The 19,051-nt window shown below is 39.9% G+C and overlaps 1 protein-coding gene across 32 annotated transcripts in view; it reads left to right on the forward strand.

Annotated features, from left to right (window-relative positions):
• SOX6 (SRY-box transcription factor 6) overlaps positions 1 to 18,036 on the forward strand; it is a 685,495-nt gene extending 667,459 nt beyond the window's left edge. For all 32 annotated transcript variants that reach the window (XM_061146939.1, XM_061146891.1, XM_061146914.1 and 29 more), the window contains 2 exons: positions 858 to 1,074; positions 11,235 to 18,036. In XM_061146939.1, coding sequence (XP_061002922.1) covers positions 858 to 1,074; positions 11,235 to 11,538 — 521 coding nt within the window. In that variant the 3' untranslated portion in view covers positions 11,539 to 18,036. The remainder of the gene's footprint in view (positions 1 to 857; positions 1,075 to 11,234) is intronic.
• Positions 18,037 to 19,051: the final 1,015 nt, after the last annotated feature.

The following is a 19,051-nucleotide window of genomic DNA, read 5'->3' on the forward strand; positions in this document are numbered from 1 at the left end:
TTTCCATTTGTTTATATACGAAAAATCTCCACCGAAGAACGGCTAGCATCCAGTCAGCACAGCTGTTACTGCTTTATTCACTAGCGACACACAAAAATGCAATTTGATACACATTAAAAAACACATCCCTTCTTCGTCAAGTGTTTAGATAATTCTTTATAAACAATATTAGAGAAGTGAATACTTTTCCTTCTTCCTGTATAAACCGTATTAAAAATTTCTTACTTTCATTGGTATGGCTTTGAATGAATTGTTTAGAGTACTTGAAAATGGTATATATAATTCCAACTGTACCTTCCGGTTCTAAAGTTGTAACTTCTTAAGTAGAGTTTAGGCTTTTTAATTACCTTAGGCCAGGAGAGACAGTGTGCACCTTAGGTTTTTATATGTGGAAGAATATCAACATTTGCTAACATCTTATCAAAGGATAGCTTCGCCAAAGGTGCTTGGAGTATTAGGGTTGTTTGAATTACTGGAACCTAGAGAGTTGTTCCTGAGTATTCTGTCATACTCCAAAGTATACTTAGGAAATTCAGGTTTTTAACCCTATGCAGATGGGTGGGGAAATGACCTTGGTGTAGGAGATGATCTTTAAGCAGCAAAGACACATTTTAAAACATTATACTTATTGTAGCATCAGGCTTTAAATTATTGAGAAAAATACTGTAATAAATGTGTCACATCCAAATTATTCTTTGCTCTATCATCTAAAATACTAGTTGTGAGGTTGGATGACATGTGGTAATAGGAGATACTCAGAGCACAGGTGGGTGAAGTGGTGGGAAGGTAGACCCAGTATTTACCAAGAGTAGGTTGCCTTGACCACTTGGGTACTTAAAGGCTATGTTTGTGTCTAGGGTCTCGTTGGAAATCCATGTCCAACCAAGAAAAGCAACCTTATTATGAGGAGCAGGCCCGGCTAAGCAAGATCCACTTAGAGAAGTACCCAAACTATAAATACAAACCTCGACCGAAACGCACCTGCATTGTCGATGGCAAGAAGCTCCGGATTGGGGAATACAAGCAACTGATGAGGTCTCGGAGACAGGAGATGAGGCAGTTCTTTACTGTGGGGTAAGTGTTCCTGCATTCAGCCACCTGAGCTCTCCTTTCCCAGTAAGAAACCACAGGATGGCTACCGGCAGTGTGTTTGGTAAGGAGATTAGAGAAAGGAGGAGGTTGTGACAGACGGGGCCTGTCATGACTACACAGCCTTGCAACATGGCTCCTGCTCAAATCAAAATAAATGCAACGGATTGCTCTCAACTGATCACCCCTTTCATTGTCTCTCAAATTCATCTAAGATATTCAGTGCCCACACACAAAGTTTCTGGTAGTTTATTTAAGTAGACAGAGAGAGAGAGAAAAAACTAACCTTAAGAAATCCCCAGAAGCTTTCTAGCTTCTCTGGGTGGTGCTTCTGACTCTAATCACAATAGTCTGCTTTTGTTGTGGGATCTACCACAAGATAATTGGCCTTGACATTGGTTAGAGGACCTCATTTTTGGCATAAGATCCAGAACTCCTGTTGCAGTAAATTATTCTGTGGTAGAAGCAGTAACAATGTGGATTTTTCTTGTTTAAATCAGAAACTAGACATGTTTTTGATATCTTCAAGTCTGATTTCATGTCATTTTGTTTAAAAATTAGGTAATAGATTTCTGGTATAAATTTCGACTTGGCTGACTGGCTGTCTGCATTCAAAAGAGGCCTCTTGTAACCACAGTCGTCAGAATTAAGTGGGGATGCAGATGCCTATATGTTCCAGCACACTCAGACCTAGAAGCCCAGGGGGGTGGCAAACCAGAGGACTGTTCTGGAGGCCCCGGCCTGAGGCAGCTGGAATTGGACTGGAGAGACACTTAGGAAGGGCTTGAGAGAGAAAAGTGGAAGAAGTAAAGAGGAACTTGTGTTCACTGTTGACTGGAAGGGGAACTGAGGAGCTGTGCTGTGTCAGGAAAATAAAAAAGCTTCACTTGAGGTGAAGAAAAGAGATACCATAAAGGAGGTATGTCTTTTAACCTCATGGAACAAAAGGTTGGTTTCAGAAGCATGTGTTTAAAAACAGAAAACTGATTTGGAAACGTAAATAGAATACCAAAAAAAGGGGGCCAATGACAGCAGTCTGGGTCACTATACACTACACTACAGTGTCCAAGGGAGTAGCATGGGCTTCAGCATTTGCTTCAGACGCTGACTGTGCCACCTTTGGACAAGTTATTTAACTTTTCTAAGCTTCTGTTTTTTCATGTGTGAAGTGAAACAAGTAATAGTACCTATCTCAATAAGGCAATGCTTTTAAAAATGCTTTGTATAATCTTAGTATAATATCAATAATAGTGAATTCTTGTCATTATTATCCTTATTAAACATGGATTTGCTATCACAGTAAAACTATATTTTATATCACACTAGACAATCAATGACTATGCCTTCAGAATATGCCTCAGAGTCCTATGTGAGGATGACACAGTCTATGTATGGTAGAAGCTTTATGAGGTAAAGTGAGGCTTAAATCTCTTTGCTATTTGAGGATCCCTGTATATTAGCAGATGAAGATGTGCCAAAATAAGATATCAAATCCTTCTGTGTTATAAATGTTTACATTTTTAAAAAAGCAATGCTTTTAACTCCAAAAGTACAATACAGTATAATTGGGCAATTCACATGCTAATTAGAGTATTTATGAAATATACCAAGTCACAGTACACTTTAGGAAGTATAGTTGTAGGTAACAAAATGTAAATTTAAGACTGTATAATGTCTTCTTTTAATCCTGTTAGTGTATCCCTGAAAACGTGTATAATCTCTTTTGAACAGAGAATCAAAAGTTTAAATCTGAGACATTTTCTCATTCCAATCTTTCTCTCCTGTCATGTCCCCCGTCTTGCATATTGGGCCCCTTTTGCCATAGTCTGGAAGATTAGCAAAAGCACCATTTTAGTTCCCTGATACTTACTTGAATATATGAGATGCAGTAATTCTATTTAGTCCCCTTTATGAAAGGCAACATTGACGATAGCTCTGGATCAAAATACCTCAACACATAACAATGTATGTAAAATGAAACTCTAATAAAACAGCTCAATATCATCTACCACTTATTGAATGCCTACTGTATATGAGGTATTTTAGGTATACAAACTACATAATCCTCTAAAATAAGGAAATAGAGGCTTTAAGAGGTCTGATGGCTACTGATGGCTTCCAGATGGCGCTTGTGAAAGAATCTACCTGCCAATGCAGACAGATGTAAGAGACGCGGGTTTGATCCTTGGTTTTGGAAGATCCCCTGGAGTGGAAAATGGTACCCCACTCCAGTATCCTTGCCTGGGAAATCCCATGGACAGAGGAGCCTGGCAGTCTGAAGTCCATAAGGTCACACAGAGTCAGACATGACAAGCAATTTAGCATGCACTCATGGCTACTGAAAGGTGAGATGAAGTAAAGGTTTAAATCAGGTCTCTGTCTCTGTCATGCCAAATGACTGGGAAACTGTCCTTACTACATTGCTTCAAAATAGGCCTCACAGTCCTATTCTGCACAGTCGTGAGTATGACGCTGCTATTTGAGGAAGAGCTCCTAGAACCTACAGAAAATAAGGTCTTTTATTCTGGTACACAGTGGCATAAAAGAACTTTGAAATTTAGAGACTTAGGATCCTGATAATGTAGGAGGTCCTTTGTGGAAGGCTCATTATAAACTGAGAAATAGGGCTATGGATGTGCAAGGAATGGCCAGAATACTTTATTCTTTAATCTTCAATGATGAGTATTTTCCTCTGCCCAATTTTAATAATATTTGCTACATGAAGCCAGGCATCATTTCCACTTAAGGATTAGCATTCTCTTTTAAGTAGTATTCTCTTTTTTGATAGATTATTAACTCCCTAGGGTTCATCTTTGGAAATTGATCTTCATTAGATGCGGGGTTATTACAAGAGGGAAAGACAAACAAGAAATTCAAAGATTTCTATTGACATCTTGAGGGAATGGGGATGCGATCAATTTTTATAGCTGATTTTGAAAAGATGTGCATAACTTTCAAGGCAATAAAGTTACATATATGGCTCAACATTGCCATCCTTTTTACTGATGATAAAACTGGAAGTTAGACTTTTTTTACTTAGCTATTATGGAATGAATTTATCAATATATGAAATGGAGTAATGTTGTCTCTAACCTTGGATTTAACCCTTTCAATTGATAGGTTAAGTATCAGAATTTTGTAATAATCCTGATAGGAGTACTATTAATGTTTAGATGATAATTAGGGTTCATAGAGCTACGACATTGTCTTTTCCCAAAGAACTATGGCCAAATGAAATTTATTTCCAATTTGTTGAAGTTTTATTCAGTAATTTACCTGTGAACTAATAGAGAATTATGCAGAAACTATGAAATATTAAAACTGGAGCTACTTTTTGAATAACAATAAAAGTAAATTATTGAATAATTATGCTGAGCTAATTATACCAATTATTGCAAACACAAAAACTTATAAGATAGGCAGTATCATCCTCACTACGATGTTGAAAAACACAATATTCAGAGACGTTAAATAATTTGTCCAAGGTCACACAGCTAGTAAATTGCAGAGCTAAGATTTAGACCAGACTTATGTAAAACATCTTTCCTTTTCACCATTACACATAAACGTTCAATTAGAGCCTGCAAATTGTTTAGAGACTGTATAGTGTAAGTGGTTAAGAACATCAATTCTGGAGCCAGACTGTCCTGGCTAAAATACTAGATCTGCTTCTTCCTGGCTTAGGAATTAGTGCATTTGTTGTTGTTTGGTCACTAAGTCATGCCTGACTCTTTTGTGATCCATGGACTGCAGCCCACCAGGCTCCTCTGTCCATGGGATTTCCCGGCAAGAATACTGGAGTAGGTTGCCATTTCTTTCTCCAAAGGATCTTCCTAACCCAGGAATTGGACCTGTGTCTCTTGCTTGGCAGGTGGATTCTTTATCACTGAGCCACCTGGGAAACCCATAGTGTCTTTCATTCTTCTGAACTCTCCACTTGCTCTTGGGAAACTTATTTAAACTCTGTGTTACCTCAGTTTCCTCATATATAGAATGGGGATGACAATAATACCTACAACATCAGACCCTTCTGAAGACTGAATAACTTAATATATCTAAAGTGCTTGGACAATGTCTAGCATGTAGTAAGTCCCAAATCAGGGCAAATATTCTTGTTCTAGAGAAATGATGCTAAGTGTCAGGTATATATTTCATATTGTAAAGAATTACGTTCTATTGGATTGTGGCATAAGTGATTTGAACATTTGCCATTTTGATCTTAATCTTAAAGAGGTTGAATCAAGCCTATAAGATACTTGCAAATTAAATTGAGTAGAATAGACTAGACATACTACTTTTAGTCTTGTCCTCCTATAGAGAAAGCTGGATTAGAATCTCTAATAGGTAATATAAAAAGATGTACAACTTATAGGTTTATCTCCTAAGGAACAGACTTCATTGCCTTCATTTATAGATACTGTAAAAGTCTGAAGGATCAGCAAACAGGGGCTTTGACAACATAAATGAATAGTTCCATTGCAATTGGCAAAGCTAGATTATATACTCCAGGAATGTTCTTGTGATTTGGAAACCACATGCTGGACTTTATCAGGGTCAACTCAAACTCTACTTGGGTTAGGAGGGAGGGTTCTTAGCCATCTCTACTCATATCAGCTACATATGTATACTTTTACAAACATCTACAGCTTTTGTTTTGATGTGCACATTCATTACTTGTAAAGCCCAATACTTGCCAGCTATTCCTGTTTGTGAAATCTGCAGTGTTTGAATTTTGACTTTGCAATTGATCTGTAAAGGAAGGAAAAATGCTTTTCAGGAAAGTAATTTCCGATAGACAAAGCTTGACCACGCTGGCTGGATTTTCCATTTTGTTAATTGATTAGTCAGTCAGTTGGTAAGGGACTGGGCCTATCTGAAACCAGCCGTGTGTCTAACACTGTACTAAGTTAATATAGTACATTAATTCTATCCACAATGAGCTCTCAGAGAATGCTATAGTCAGAGAAGCCAGACACTTACATGGATAGGTTAGCAAATAATAGTTTATTATACCTACACATGTACACATGCACACACAGAATACATTACATGGTGCTCCATATAGTGTATAATGAAGTACTAATTTTGATTATATAGATGAGCAAGTAAAGCTCAGAGGAAGGGAGATTACTATGCATTAGGGCCAACTATAGGCCATCCCTGAGGAAGGGAACTTGAGGTTTGGGTAGGGTCAGCCGGGTGGAAAGTACAGGTGAGTGAGTGAGTGAGTATTTGCTCAGTCGTGTCCAACTCTTTGAGACCCCCATGGACTGTAGCCCACCAGGTTCCTCTGTTCATGGGATTCTCCAGGCAAGAATACTGGAGTGGGTTGCCATTTCCTTCTCCAAAAGGACAGGCAGATATTCCTATTTTAGCATGAAGGAGAACATGATTGTATGGAAGAAATATGAAAATGTTCAATGATAAATAAAGAGGCTATCCTAGGAATTTTATCTGGCATTAAAGTAAGATATGTAGGGTGAAACAGTATTTTGGAAACTCTTGAAAGCTATACTCACTTAAATGTTTTAGTCTCTTTTTACGCTGATAATGACAATGAAGTATCAAGGCCGGCCTAACAGTCAGCTTATGATTTTGTATCTTCAGAGTCAGTGGTGACCCAGAAGGGGCCTCTGCAGGCATTGTGGGAGCCCTAAGTTCAGCATGGACTCTTCTAGGGCTGGAGGGCTCACCACTTTCCAAGCGAGCCAGTTTATGAAACATCTTCTAATGCTGGAAAGTTCTTTCTTCTTAACTAGGCCATACTCTGCCTTTCTGCTACTTTGTAAATTGGTTCTGATCCTCTTCTTTGGTCCATTCTAGAACAAATCTCTTCCTTTTGTGTGAAGAAAATCATTCAAGCATTTAAAGATAGTTATATTCACATTCCTTCTCCACTACCCCCTCTCCCATATATCTAAGAGCATTGCATCTTTTCTTCTTTAGAATGGGCTACCCAGCCTTTCATTTGTTTTCCCTCTCATTCATTAGTTCATTCATTTCATGTATTAAACAGATTTTTGTTGAGTGGTTCCTATGTTTCAGGCTCTGCCTAAGCTCTCAGACTATATCAGTGAAACATCCTATCTTCATGAAGCTTGCATTCTAGTGGGGGACATCAGACAATTAATGAGTGAATGAATGAATAAATAAATATCAAATAGTATTAGTGCCTTAGAACAAAGTAAATGAGGGAAAGGGGTAGGGAGTTTTAGAGGATGGAGTGCAATTTTAAAATGAGAAGATATAAATACCTCACTGAGAAGATAAACTTGAGCAAAGACCTGAGGAGGTGAAGGAGCCAGCCATGCAGATATCTGGGAGAGCTAAGCAGAGCAAACAGCAACTGCAAAGATCTTGAGGCGAGATTGAGTCTGGCTTGTTCAAGAAATAATGGGGTCAGAGCAATAGGAACATAATGATTAGGTGGGATGAGTACTAGGTGTCAGAGGTAGTAGGGAGCCAAATTCTGAAAGGACTTATTGGCCATTGTGAAAACTTTGAATTTGACTCTGGGTGAGATGGATAGACATTGAAGAGTTATAAGCAAGAGAGTACTGTGATATGACTTAGGTTTTATGAAGATCACTCTATCTACTGGGTTGACATATTGGCAGAAGGGAATGTGCCCTGAACTAAGGAGGCAGACTCTTACAATAAAACAAATTAGAGTTGATGGTGGCTTAAACCAGGTTTGTAGAACCAGAGGTGGCAAAAGTGGAGGGATTCTGAATATACTCCTGGGAGCAAACCAGTAGGAGCTGCTGATGGATTGGATGTAGGGATGTGGGTGGGATTTGCCCCCACAGTCAGAAGATGAAGTACTCATTAACCAAGGTCTGAAAGGCTATGAGAGGAGCAGGTATGTGGGAGAATGATCAGCAGTTCAGTATTGCACCTTTAAGGCTGAGACGGCATTTTTGACATACAAATCAGATAAGAAGTTTTATATGCATTTCCATCTTCAAGGAATGAAGGGGAATTGACCAGACAGGAAGTCGATGGGGTTGTAGGCAGTGGGTGAGGCATCTACTATCCCTCTATCATCTAGTAGTAGGCTTTCAAATATCTCCTATCTCGCTTCAGAAAGTAAGTTGTACAGATGTTTTGTTTGTTTGTTCTCAGTGTTCCATTACCAAGTTAATGTCCAAATACTGTTAAATATGTGCAACTCATGTAGAAGAGTTGGATTCTGATTCAGATTAAGTATTTTCCTGATAGTCTGAGCTTACCTTTCTCACCCTAATCTTGATATCTAGTAGAGAATTTGTGAAATAAGAAAGAATTCATCTCCTGGATATAGTACCTGTGTCACTTTGGACAACAACAAAAACTCTTTGGAACTTAATTGGTTACTTCATTTGTAAAATAGGGGAAGTGACATTTCTCTCTCAGACTTATTGTTAGGATTAAAGAAGATAATGTAAAAACATCTAAGCATTATCCATAGCACATAACAAGAGGTCAATTCAAATTTATTTAATAGCTATATAGATATTTTTATTTTAAAATGCTACAAAAAAATGACCACCTATTCTTTGCAAAAAGAAAATGTCCTTCATGAAAAGAAAATGTACCATTTGATAGTTTGCATATGAAACAAACTAGCTCTGTAGTTTGGTAATGGAACACTAAGAGCAAACAAATATAGATTAGCTTACCAAATTGGGAAATCTGTAAAATGGCTTAATATTGCAGTAAAAGTTTTCACTCTACACTCATTATGTGATTAAGGCAAAAATATTTTTATTGCAATTATCCAAACTCAGTTAAAAAAAAATTAATGAGGCATTTATTGCCTTGGGTAGGTTAGCATATGGAGAAGGCAATGGCACCCCACTCCAGTACCCTTGCCTGGAAAATCCCATGGACGGAGGAGCCTGGTAGGCTCCATGGGGTCGCTAAGAGTTGGACACGACTGAGCGTCTTCACTTTCACTTTTCACTTTCATTCACTGGAGAAGGAAATGGCAACCCACTCCAGTGTTCTTGCCTGGAGAATCCCAGGGACGGGGGAGCCTCGTGGGATGCCATCTATGGGGTCGCCCAGAGTCGGACATGACTGAAGTGACTTAGCAGCAGTAGCAGCAGTAGCAGCAGCAGGTTAGCATAAAATTTAATTTGTGTCAATTTGCCCCAAACTTAGGAAGCAAGAAGTACGCTGTTTTTAAAATTTGGTTCTATGAAAGGGAAGCCAGTATTTTATCAAATGTTTCTACACATGGATTTAGATTTCTCTATTATCTTCTTTGGTACAGTCAAAATGTCACTGCGAGCAACATAGAAAATGGATCATATCAGGTGCTTATTATCAACTGAATGCCTACAGGCTCTGCAAGCTCAGGAATTTTTATGGAATATAGTGAGCATAATGTATCTGTATATTGAATATCTTTAGAGGAAAGAATGATGGAATTCAAGTCAGGTGATCTAGCTTCAAATCTCAGCAGTGCTGATTACTAAATATTGGACCTTAAGCAAGGCCTCATTTTCTTCATCTGAAAACTGGGCATAGTAATACCTCATGGAGGTACAATGTCAATTGGATGAGATAATCTATGTGAAAATATTTTATGTTAGTTAAAGGTTAAGGCATCATTATTATGTCTCATAGTGTTTGACAGAGATTGTTAAAGATAGCATTATCACCTCCAACTAATAAAAATAAATGAAAAGAAAAAGAAAAAAAAAAAAGATAGCATTATCAGATACCCCACAGTGTGATTTTAGGCCATTTCTGTCATTTCTCCTTCTCCCAGGCTGGAAAGCGTACAGCCCTTGAGAAATTATACTCCTTCAGGACATTCAAAAAATAGCTGGTAACTTAGTTGCTGCTGCTTCTGCGTCGCTTCAGTCGTGTCCAACTCTGTGCGACCCCATAGACGGCAGCCCACCAGGCTCCTCCATCCCTGGGATTCTCCAGGCAAGAATACTGGAGTGGGTTGCCATTTCTTTAGTTCTTCATAAATTCAGAGTATTTTCCTCTTAGACCGAGTTGGATAGAAAGTTTCAATGTAGGGGGGTTCAATAAGAATTGGTCAAGTAATTGACTGACCTGAAGTCAAGTATTAAAAGGTGGAAGGACCTTCCAGGACTTCACTGATCCCAGCTTTTATAAATGGATGGAAACTGAGACTCAGAAAAGAGTTACAAGGACAGTTTGAAGTGAATTTATATTAATGTCCTTAAAGATTGAGAAACACTTGGTGAATATTGCATCTATGAATGAATATTGTTTCAGTCCTATTCTTTGAGCTAGGTAGTAGGTCTTTCATTCTTTCAACATTTCAAGTTACAATGCCACAAGGGAAATGAGAGATAGATAGCCATGTCTCCCTGCAGAGGGAGAGACTGACCTTTGTAAAGGCTCTGGTAAGTTTATTTGAACTAGATTGGCATGATGATGGACTGATCTGGTGTGACCAAGCCTTGGCACCCACTAGGATCTAGGATGAGGCAACGTGTGTTACTCTGTTAAGTAGCAAAGCTCTCAATGTTCTTCACTTCTGACTCCTTCAACCCTGGCTCCAGCCCAGGGCCACAGGAGTAATGACATCCAAGATGAGCCTTCCATAATTAGGAAATAAAAGTTTCAATGAGCTTCCCTACAGGTTTAACCACAGAAATAAGTAGACATTTACATGGATACCAAATACACACTTTACTGAATCTGACTCTGGGATGTATAGGATCCTTCCTCATCTTGATTTTTCCTTTGTACCCTCAAACCAAGGTGAAGACATAAGCCTGCTTACCACTGTCATTATAGTATGTCTCATGTTACCAGCCTTTTTTTTTTTTTTTTTGTAATGTTCTGGGAGATCCTAAAAAAAATGATCTTACAAGTAACTTTGTGGTGTTAACTACAGCATTTGTTCCAAATGCCAAGGGTTATCAAAGCTTTGCTTTCATGTTGCAAAACCATAAATAAATTGCTCCATTGTATTGCTTAACCTCAACCGCATCATCAGGGAGGTTTGCAGAACTCCTCCAGGAAACACCTTTGTCCCATTTCATCATTTGCTTAGAGTATCAAACAGAGTCCCCTCTGAGACTGTGTGAGGGATGAATTCCAACACCACCCAGAAGAACATATGTATATAGGTATTTCCCTCTGTTTTATTTTATTTTTTTGAATCTATACAGGCAGCAGCCTCAGATTCCAATCACCACAGGAACAGGTGTTGTGTATCCTGGTGCTATTACTATGGCAACTACCACACCATCACCTCAGATGACATCTGACTGCTCTAGCACCTCGGCCAGCCCAGAGCCCAGCCTCCCGGTCATCCAGAGCACTTATGGTATGAAGACAGACGGCGGAAGCCTAGCTGGAAACGAAATGATTAATGGAGAAGATGAAATGGAAATGTATGACGACTATGAAGATGACCCCAAATCAGACTATAGCAGTGAAAATGAAGCCCCGGAAGCTGTCAGTGCCAACTGAGGAGTGTTTGTTTGCTGAATTAAAATACTCTGACATTTCACCTCCCCTCCCCCAACAAAAAAAAAAAATTCTTAAAGAGCCCGCATGCATTTGTGGCTCCACAATTACATCAGCAGAATGGTCTTAATTGTTCCGTAAAGCGTGAGACAGATTAAGTTTTCCCTGATTTTTCATGAACTTGAGTTTTTTTGTCGTTATTGTTATTGTTGTTGTTGTTTTTTAATTTAGGTGAAGACATATTAAATATGAGACACCAGGACTTGAAAACTTATCTCAACCCATAGCTGTCTTACAAGTCTTATATTTTTGTCTTACTTTTTTCTTTTGGACGTTGATAAAGGTTTAAGTTACTGTTTTAGATGGGGTTAAACATTCTCACTCAGGTATGCTGTGCCGGCCTACAGGTTGTGAATGTGTTTTTATTCTGAATTATTTTAGAAAACAACTGAGAATTTCATATTGTGAAACAGAACAAGTCCATGGCGTGTGCAGCTGCATGCAGAGCATATTCAAAAGGCCTCGGAATTCCATTTTTCCACATGTAGAGTTAAACTTTGAATGTGCCAAACTTTTGCATAACTTTTGAATCTTAATATTTTGAAAGTCTTAAAGGAGACACTGCAAAGTCTTAGACAATCTTTGGCATCTTAAAATAGCAAACCACACATATTTTTTTTTCCAGAAAATGGTAAAGTACTCAGGAATCTGGAGACAAGATATTGTAAGGAAAGAACAAGGCTGCCACAGTGCATGTACCCAGTCGTGTTTGCCTCCTGATGTGCCATCAGTGTGACGTGGTATGACGTGCACGCACTAGAGCGATCACCACACCAGATAGCGACACGGTGGTCTTCTCTGCCTGAGACCACCTCTCACTACATCCATTATCCCTTTGCCTTTAACCCTGACATTCAGTCTTAACACATTTTTCTCTTAAATAATTTATTCATTCCAGAATGTCAAGGGTCCACTTACTATTTATTTAAAAAAAAAAATTTGTTGGTGGCATTAATTTAATAATTTTTTTTTCTCACCCTCCTTCCCCAAAGAACTTTTCAACCCTTTTCACCTCCTTCTCCTGCTAGATACAAAAGATGTACATAGTGATTTTATGTCCCCAGAACATCTGGAAGCATTTCTGAAACAAGATACTACTAAATACCTATATAGTTGTTTTTGAACATCGGTGTATATATGGCTATAGAGCTGTGTATTTGGATACAGGTGTAGAGACTTACACTTCAACAGGAATGTCCCTGAGGTTCACCATGACTTTGAATCTTTTGCCAGAATTTCCCCCTAATTCAGTTAAGCCACAAGTGGTAGGATCTGCATCGGTGGCATTTCCCCTGAATGCCATTCAGCAGCAAGGGTCAACAGTGGTGACTGCCAGGCAGGAGAGTCCTGCGGCCAATCCTAAAGCCCAAAGCTGTGGGCCATGTAGGAATCCACAGGGATGCTCTCATGGGCTGGCATCTCTTCACTGAGCTGCCTGTCCCATCTGGCACATCTAGGGAGTTCTTTGCAAAATCCCCAGGATGCAAGAAGCTGCATGACAGCCTCAGAGCAAAGACAGAGGCAAATTGTCATGATACATCCAGAGAATGAAAGAAAACCATAGGGAGGGAGAAGGAGGGGAAATACATTCCCTAAATGGGATGTTCCTACTGTTAACTCTGGGGAACAGATCACTCCTGGGGCAGCAGACGAGTTCCTCTGGCTCACTCCCTCCATCTGTGGCCACGTGGGGGTCATGCCTATGTGTGAACAAGATTAACTACCCATGTCACACAAGGAGTTTTCTGGAGATGTGCTGATGCGTTGGGAGGGCAATGAGGCTTCCTTCCTCATCTCCTAATGACAGGGAGCTCGGCCATGCCATCTTGACCTTCCTGAATCCAGGACTGATTGCCTATGGGGGAGCCTCACCCCGAGTAGTTCAATGGGAGAATGTCAGCAAATGGGACAGTTCACCTCATGGGACAACCAGAATCTGATCACCAGGACATAGGAACGGCCCCATCAGATTTCTTGAGCCATTTCGTCACTTGGAAGAAAATAGTGTACCTTCGTATTTATTTAAGAGTGCTCACGGCCATACCTAAGAGCGATAAATAGGTCTAGCCAAGACATTACTGTCTATGTCATTAGCTAGGAGTGCTCTCTATAAGCTGATTTAGGTACTGATAGGAATGTTTGGTTCTTAATATTGATTGGGGATTGGAACTTTGTTTTTGTACATTTATTTCAAATGAGGAGGAGGTCATTTTTCTAAAAAAAAAAATGAGTATTTATTATTGTCTTCCTGGTTTCTTTTGATTATATACCTCTCCTCCTCAGTTCATTCTCACATTTCTTTCCTCTTTCTCTTTGATTCTTGCTTTTGCCCTCTCCCACTCCTTTTTGATTTTGTTGCATAGGTAGAGTGCTGTATGGCTAGCATTGTATTGTATGTAATTAATTTTGCACAAAGGCAAACATTTAGAATAGTAGGTTAATTTTGTTTGTTTTTATGACCATGCCAAAATAATATTCTGGGCTGGTGGAGAACAAAGGACTGTTCTTTAGGACTGAAACTTGATTTTGCTTGTAGTTTAAAAAAAAAAAGAAACAAAAAAAAGAAAACAACACAAAAAACCAACAAAAAAACACACACACTCACAGATGTTGTTTCGTAAGTGTTATAAGCACTGGATATAAATGGTATTTTTTATCACTTCTGACTAATGTGAAGCTGTTGTACGAAAACTACATGAACAAAAGTCATCTGTTTCGACTCGTGTGGGCTTGCCTCACAGTTGCCGGATTTGAGTCATTTTTATGTCTTGTTATTTCATTTATTTATGCAAAATACATGTGTGTATGAACACTTTGTTTTAGCTCCAGCTCTGCCTCAGTACTGGGGTTCAGTTACTCCTAGCCATGTTCTTAAAAATGAAAGGTTATTCAGGAATGATCTGATTGTAAACGTCTCTTTCATTGGGTCAAACAGTGATGCTGTATTTGAATCTAAATTCTGCACATAAGCAGCTTATTCTATTTATTAGCCAAGTTTGGCTCTAAATATCCATGGAAATTAAGAATGACAATCATAGGGATCACTTCATTTTATTTTCAGTGGGGCTTAAACAAAGTTTTTATGATTTTACCATCTCATTTTAGATTTTTCTAATTATGTAAATATAACATAGAAATAGAATTTATTTTTGGTTCATGAATATTTAGTGAAATATAAGTTATGTATTTCCTTTTCGTTCTCTATCCATGTATGTTGGTCCAGACTAGAAGTTGATAAGTCACTGTACCTCATGGGGTAGTGAGTTATCAGCCACAGTGAGAGAGCAGCCCCACTTGCAGCTGGAGCAGGAAGACCCTTCACTCGGGTTCTTGTACAGTTTAGAACCCACTGTCCACAGACTCAGCCTTTCACTTTTTTTCTCATAGAAAGCTGATGAATTGAACATGGTGAATTTCCAGCACAGCTGGGAGGGAGTCAATTTGCTCTGTGAATCCACATGAATCTTATAAGGTAGTTCCATGACCATTTAATAGCATGAAGCATGAATGCCATTATAAAGACAAAAATCTGCCTCTGAGATTGGCCGTTCATGAAAGCCTCATCATGCCAATTAGATTAAAGAATGTTAATCAACTTTTTTTTCATTGCTCCCTGTTTCATAATATCTTCAAATCAAAGGTAAACATCTCCATTTTGTTAAAGAACTTGCAGGATCAGGATTTTCCTTGTCACTTAGAATAGGGACACTGACAGACAATCCTGTCCTAAAGAAATGGACCATATGGAATAGGAAGGGAGGAAGGAAGCGAAGAAAGAAGGAAAGGAAGGAAGAAAGAAAAGAAAGGAAGCAAAGGAAAGAAGAAAGAGAGAAGAAAAGAAGAAAGAGAAAGAAAGGGAAAGAAAGAGAGAGAAAGAAAAGGTCAGTCTGTGGACAGGAGCAGCCAGTCGAGCAGTTTCTCTGTTTCGCTGGCAGACGTGAGGTGGTATCTTTTCCAGAAAGGTACGAAAGCTTTGTTGTTTTCACCTGTTGATTCAGCTCACCCTTTTAGGAGCACATCAGTTTGCTCCTCTTGGTATTTGATACTCCCCAACCTTGTCCTCAGGCCTGATTTGATTTGCCAGGGTCCCAACACCATCTCTCAGGCCAAGTTCTAAATTCAGGTGTGGGCTCACAGTGCTATTGAGCTTGTCAAATTCTGGCCTCCCCTGAACATTAGCCCCACTGGAGCCTGGGGTGTTTGAAAAGGGTGTGATCACTCTAGGGCTGAAATTAAAGGCTTCTTTCTTTTCCTTATGAAGCCAGGCTGCTTCTCCGGAGCACACCCTCCCAAGCAGGGGGGCACAGGCACTAGTGAAAGCCGGGATTGTTTCGAGGAAGCCCATCTACCCCCAGTAGGAAGGCAGCCTGGTCACACCACAGCTGAGGCTGCTCCTCTTAATTCACTCATTCTGCAAAGAGGTGACCTCTACCTACTCATTAAGGAAAAGAAAAAGAATCGCTTCGTAGTTTCAAACCATAAGAGAAGTCCTGTATCAAGTGCCAACAACTGCAAAGAATGCAGCTAGAGGAATGTATTGAAATTATTACTGGGTCTTCCTTTTTAATGAGAATATGACAAAAAATGGTTGCTGTAGCCTTGCCTGATTTTGTATATGTTTGTCTAAGGACTGAGTTGGCACTTAAGCTCACTTCTCAAAGTATAATAATATTGTATGACCTCATTTGTCCTTTTACAAAAGCACTTGCATCATTTCCTTAAGTCATCTGTCCCCTGACATGTTTTCTTCCTTAATAAACAACTTCTGTCTGTTATTCCTGCCGATTATGTTCTGTTTCTGATGCCATGTACTATTGAGCGTAACCCTCTGCTAATATCACTGAAAATACTGATATGCAAACCCTTTTTCCTTTCATCCCCACCCCATCTTTTCCTTTGGGGACAGATTTCTTTCCCAAAGCTCATGAACAAGTATTGGGAATGCTGGTACCTTGGAGGCAGTGCTAGAGGTGGGAGGGGGCAAGGCAGAAAGGTAAAGCTTCGTGCAGATTCTCTTCTGATTGTCGTCCATGGCAACACGAAAGCTTAAAGGCAACTCAGTGACGTATCTTGCTCAGTAGTTTCTTATTCCTGAAGATCCACAAGCAGACAGTGAGGCCTCAGTGCTGGTGCTCTTGGAGTATGGGGAATGTGCAAATATTTAACTGTTTTGTATGCTGCACATTGCAGACCTGCTCACGTGCATTCTCCGTTTGTCTTCTTTTGTCATATGTGTTTTTGCTTTTTTTTGAAAAAGTGCAGTCTTTATTGTACCCTTCTCCAGCTTGTAGCAAATTAGAATGCTTAGCATTTATGTTCATTCATTATTGTATTTGCCATGTAAAATTTTTATTACCTTAGACAAGCTTATAAGCTGTTACTACATAACTTATCTTATTGTAACTCTTTTATTTCCCGACATTGTAATTTGTTTGTGATGTATATTGTGAGATTGTATTCTATGTTAATTTAATCAGCACAATTCACTGACATGCTGGACTGACATGCTAGCTGCTGTTTCCAAGTGTAAAGTTTGTGTAGGGCTGTTGAGACAACTGCTACTCCGTTGTCAAGGTACTGTGCTGGTTCCTCTAGCAACACTGCGGGTGTGGCCCTTGGGACGCTGAGGGCATCGAATACACCCTTGAGCAAGTTTTAACTGCAGATTTCCTTTGTAGAAATTCTATGTATAATGCAGGTACCTACTTGGCCCATGGCTGGTAACTATTTGGGCAATTAGAAAAAAAAAAAAAAACAAGAACCATAAAAACTAGTGTCTATTGCTGCTTTGAATATGTTTGAAAGTCTGAAAATGTAAATAGTTTATCAAAAAAAAAATCTTGTACAGTCCAGTGTAAAGTTTTTAAATGACCTTAAAAGGGTTGTCATCACATCTTTCTCACACTCTCCTCCTGATAATGGAAAAAAAGTTTGCTAAGGATTAAAGAAATGAGAAAAACAAAACAGAGAATCTCTTCAGATTTCAAGGAATGAATCATTGTTCTTAGCTTTGTTGCATACACACACTTCTTGGATTTCGTTGTGCAGTATTGATGTGAGATAAAACTCAACATTGAATAACCTTTCAGTGGTACTTTGCAAAGTCTTCCCCTCCTCTGCCTCATAATTAAGGGAAAAGACAAAACTGAAAGACACACTGTCTTTATCTATCCTGGTGTATGTTGGCACCTTAGCTACTTTTTTTTTTTTTTTTTCCTTTTTGCACAAGGTGCTTTCCTGATATGTTAAACATGCCATCTTTGGGTGATAATGTATATGCCATGGTGGGGCCTAGGCCCCTCAGGGGAGTGTCTATAAGAACTGCCTATTTATGCTCATTTACCTCAAGACTGTCCTCTCTACCCTTAATCTAGTCGTCATCACTCCATCTTTTGTACTGCTGTTGACACTTACAAATTAAAGATAAATTTTGTTTTATGACCTCCGTGTACGACCTTGTCTGTGCCCTGCAGACTGCCCCGACCCTGAAGCCCGGACAGTCCTAGGCTTCCTCCTCCGTCTCCCCGCCCCTCCCCACACCGCTTGCTGCTGGAGGCTGCAGGGCTCCCTTATCCCCCTTCTCTCCCACTCCCTGCTTCTGCCTTGCTGGGAGGTAAGGCTCAGGAAACCGTCAAACCCCTTAGCCTGGGAGACTTGCCTGTTTTTTTCCTGGTGGAGGCTACACTGCTGCAGCAGGAAATGCTTGTGGATTCAGACGGTAGGAACAGGATCCAAGGCGGATTTTTTTGTCAAGAGAAGATGAGAAAGAATGTCACTTCCTATTTGCCTGACTTCTTCATGAGAGTGAAACGGTTTATGAAAACTCCCAGCATTCCTGGGTATGAACGAATCTCAAGGGTCAGCCTCTCATCTGACATCAACTTCTACAGGCCTAGCAGCCAAGAGTGGAAAATGCTGCACTTCTGGAACCATCGCCTCCACTGTGGTTGGGAGCGGTTGGCTGATTTCTCAGCTGCTTCTGCAGCAGAGGAGAGTTCCCATCCCGCTGTGCAGCCATGAGCTGGCTCAAGAGTGAATGATATCAGCCTCTAATGGTCTGGGGTCTGGAGGTGGGGTAGTAAACCGAAGCGAGGCGGGCCCTTAAAGGAGACTGACCAAACCAGCCAAGCCAGTGTTGTGGATCCAGAGGTTAGTGACCAAGGCCTGGAGAGGGAAACCAAGGGCTCTCGGGGGAGAGAGGGGAGGCACTTCATTGCTCACACCCTGGGGCCTGACCACCACCCTGGGACTCTCACTTCACCTTTTGTTTGAAGTAAATCTGTGCTGTTTTCTGTTTGCAAAATTTCCTCTCCTCTTTCAAAGTGAAAGTGAAGTCACTCAGTCATGTCGACTCTGTGACCCCATGGACTGTAGCCTACGAGATTCCTCCATCCATGGGATTTTCCAGGCAAGAGTACTGGAGTGGGTTGCCATTTCCTTCTCTAGGGGGATCTTC

The sequence above is a fragment of the Dama dama genome, chromosome 1 (genome assembly GCF_033118175.1).
Source record: "Dama dama isolate Ldn47 chromosome 1, ASM3311817v1, whole genome shotgun sequence".
In the NCBI taxonomy this organism is placed as follows: Eukaryota; Metazoa; Chordata; class Mammalia; order Artiodactyla; family Cervidae; genus Dama; species Dama dama.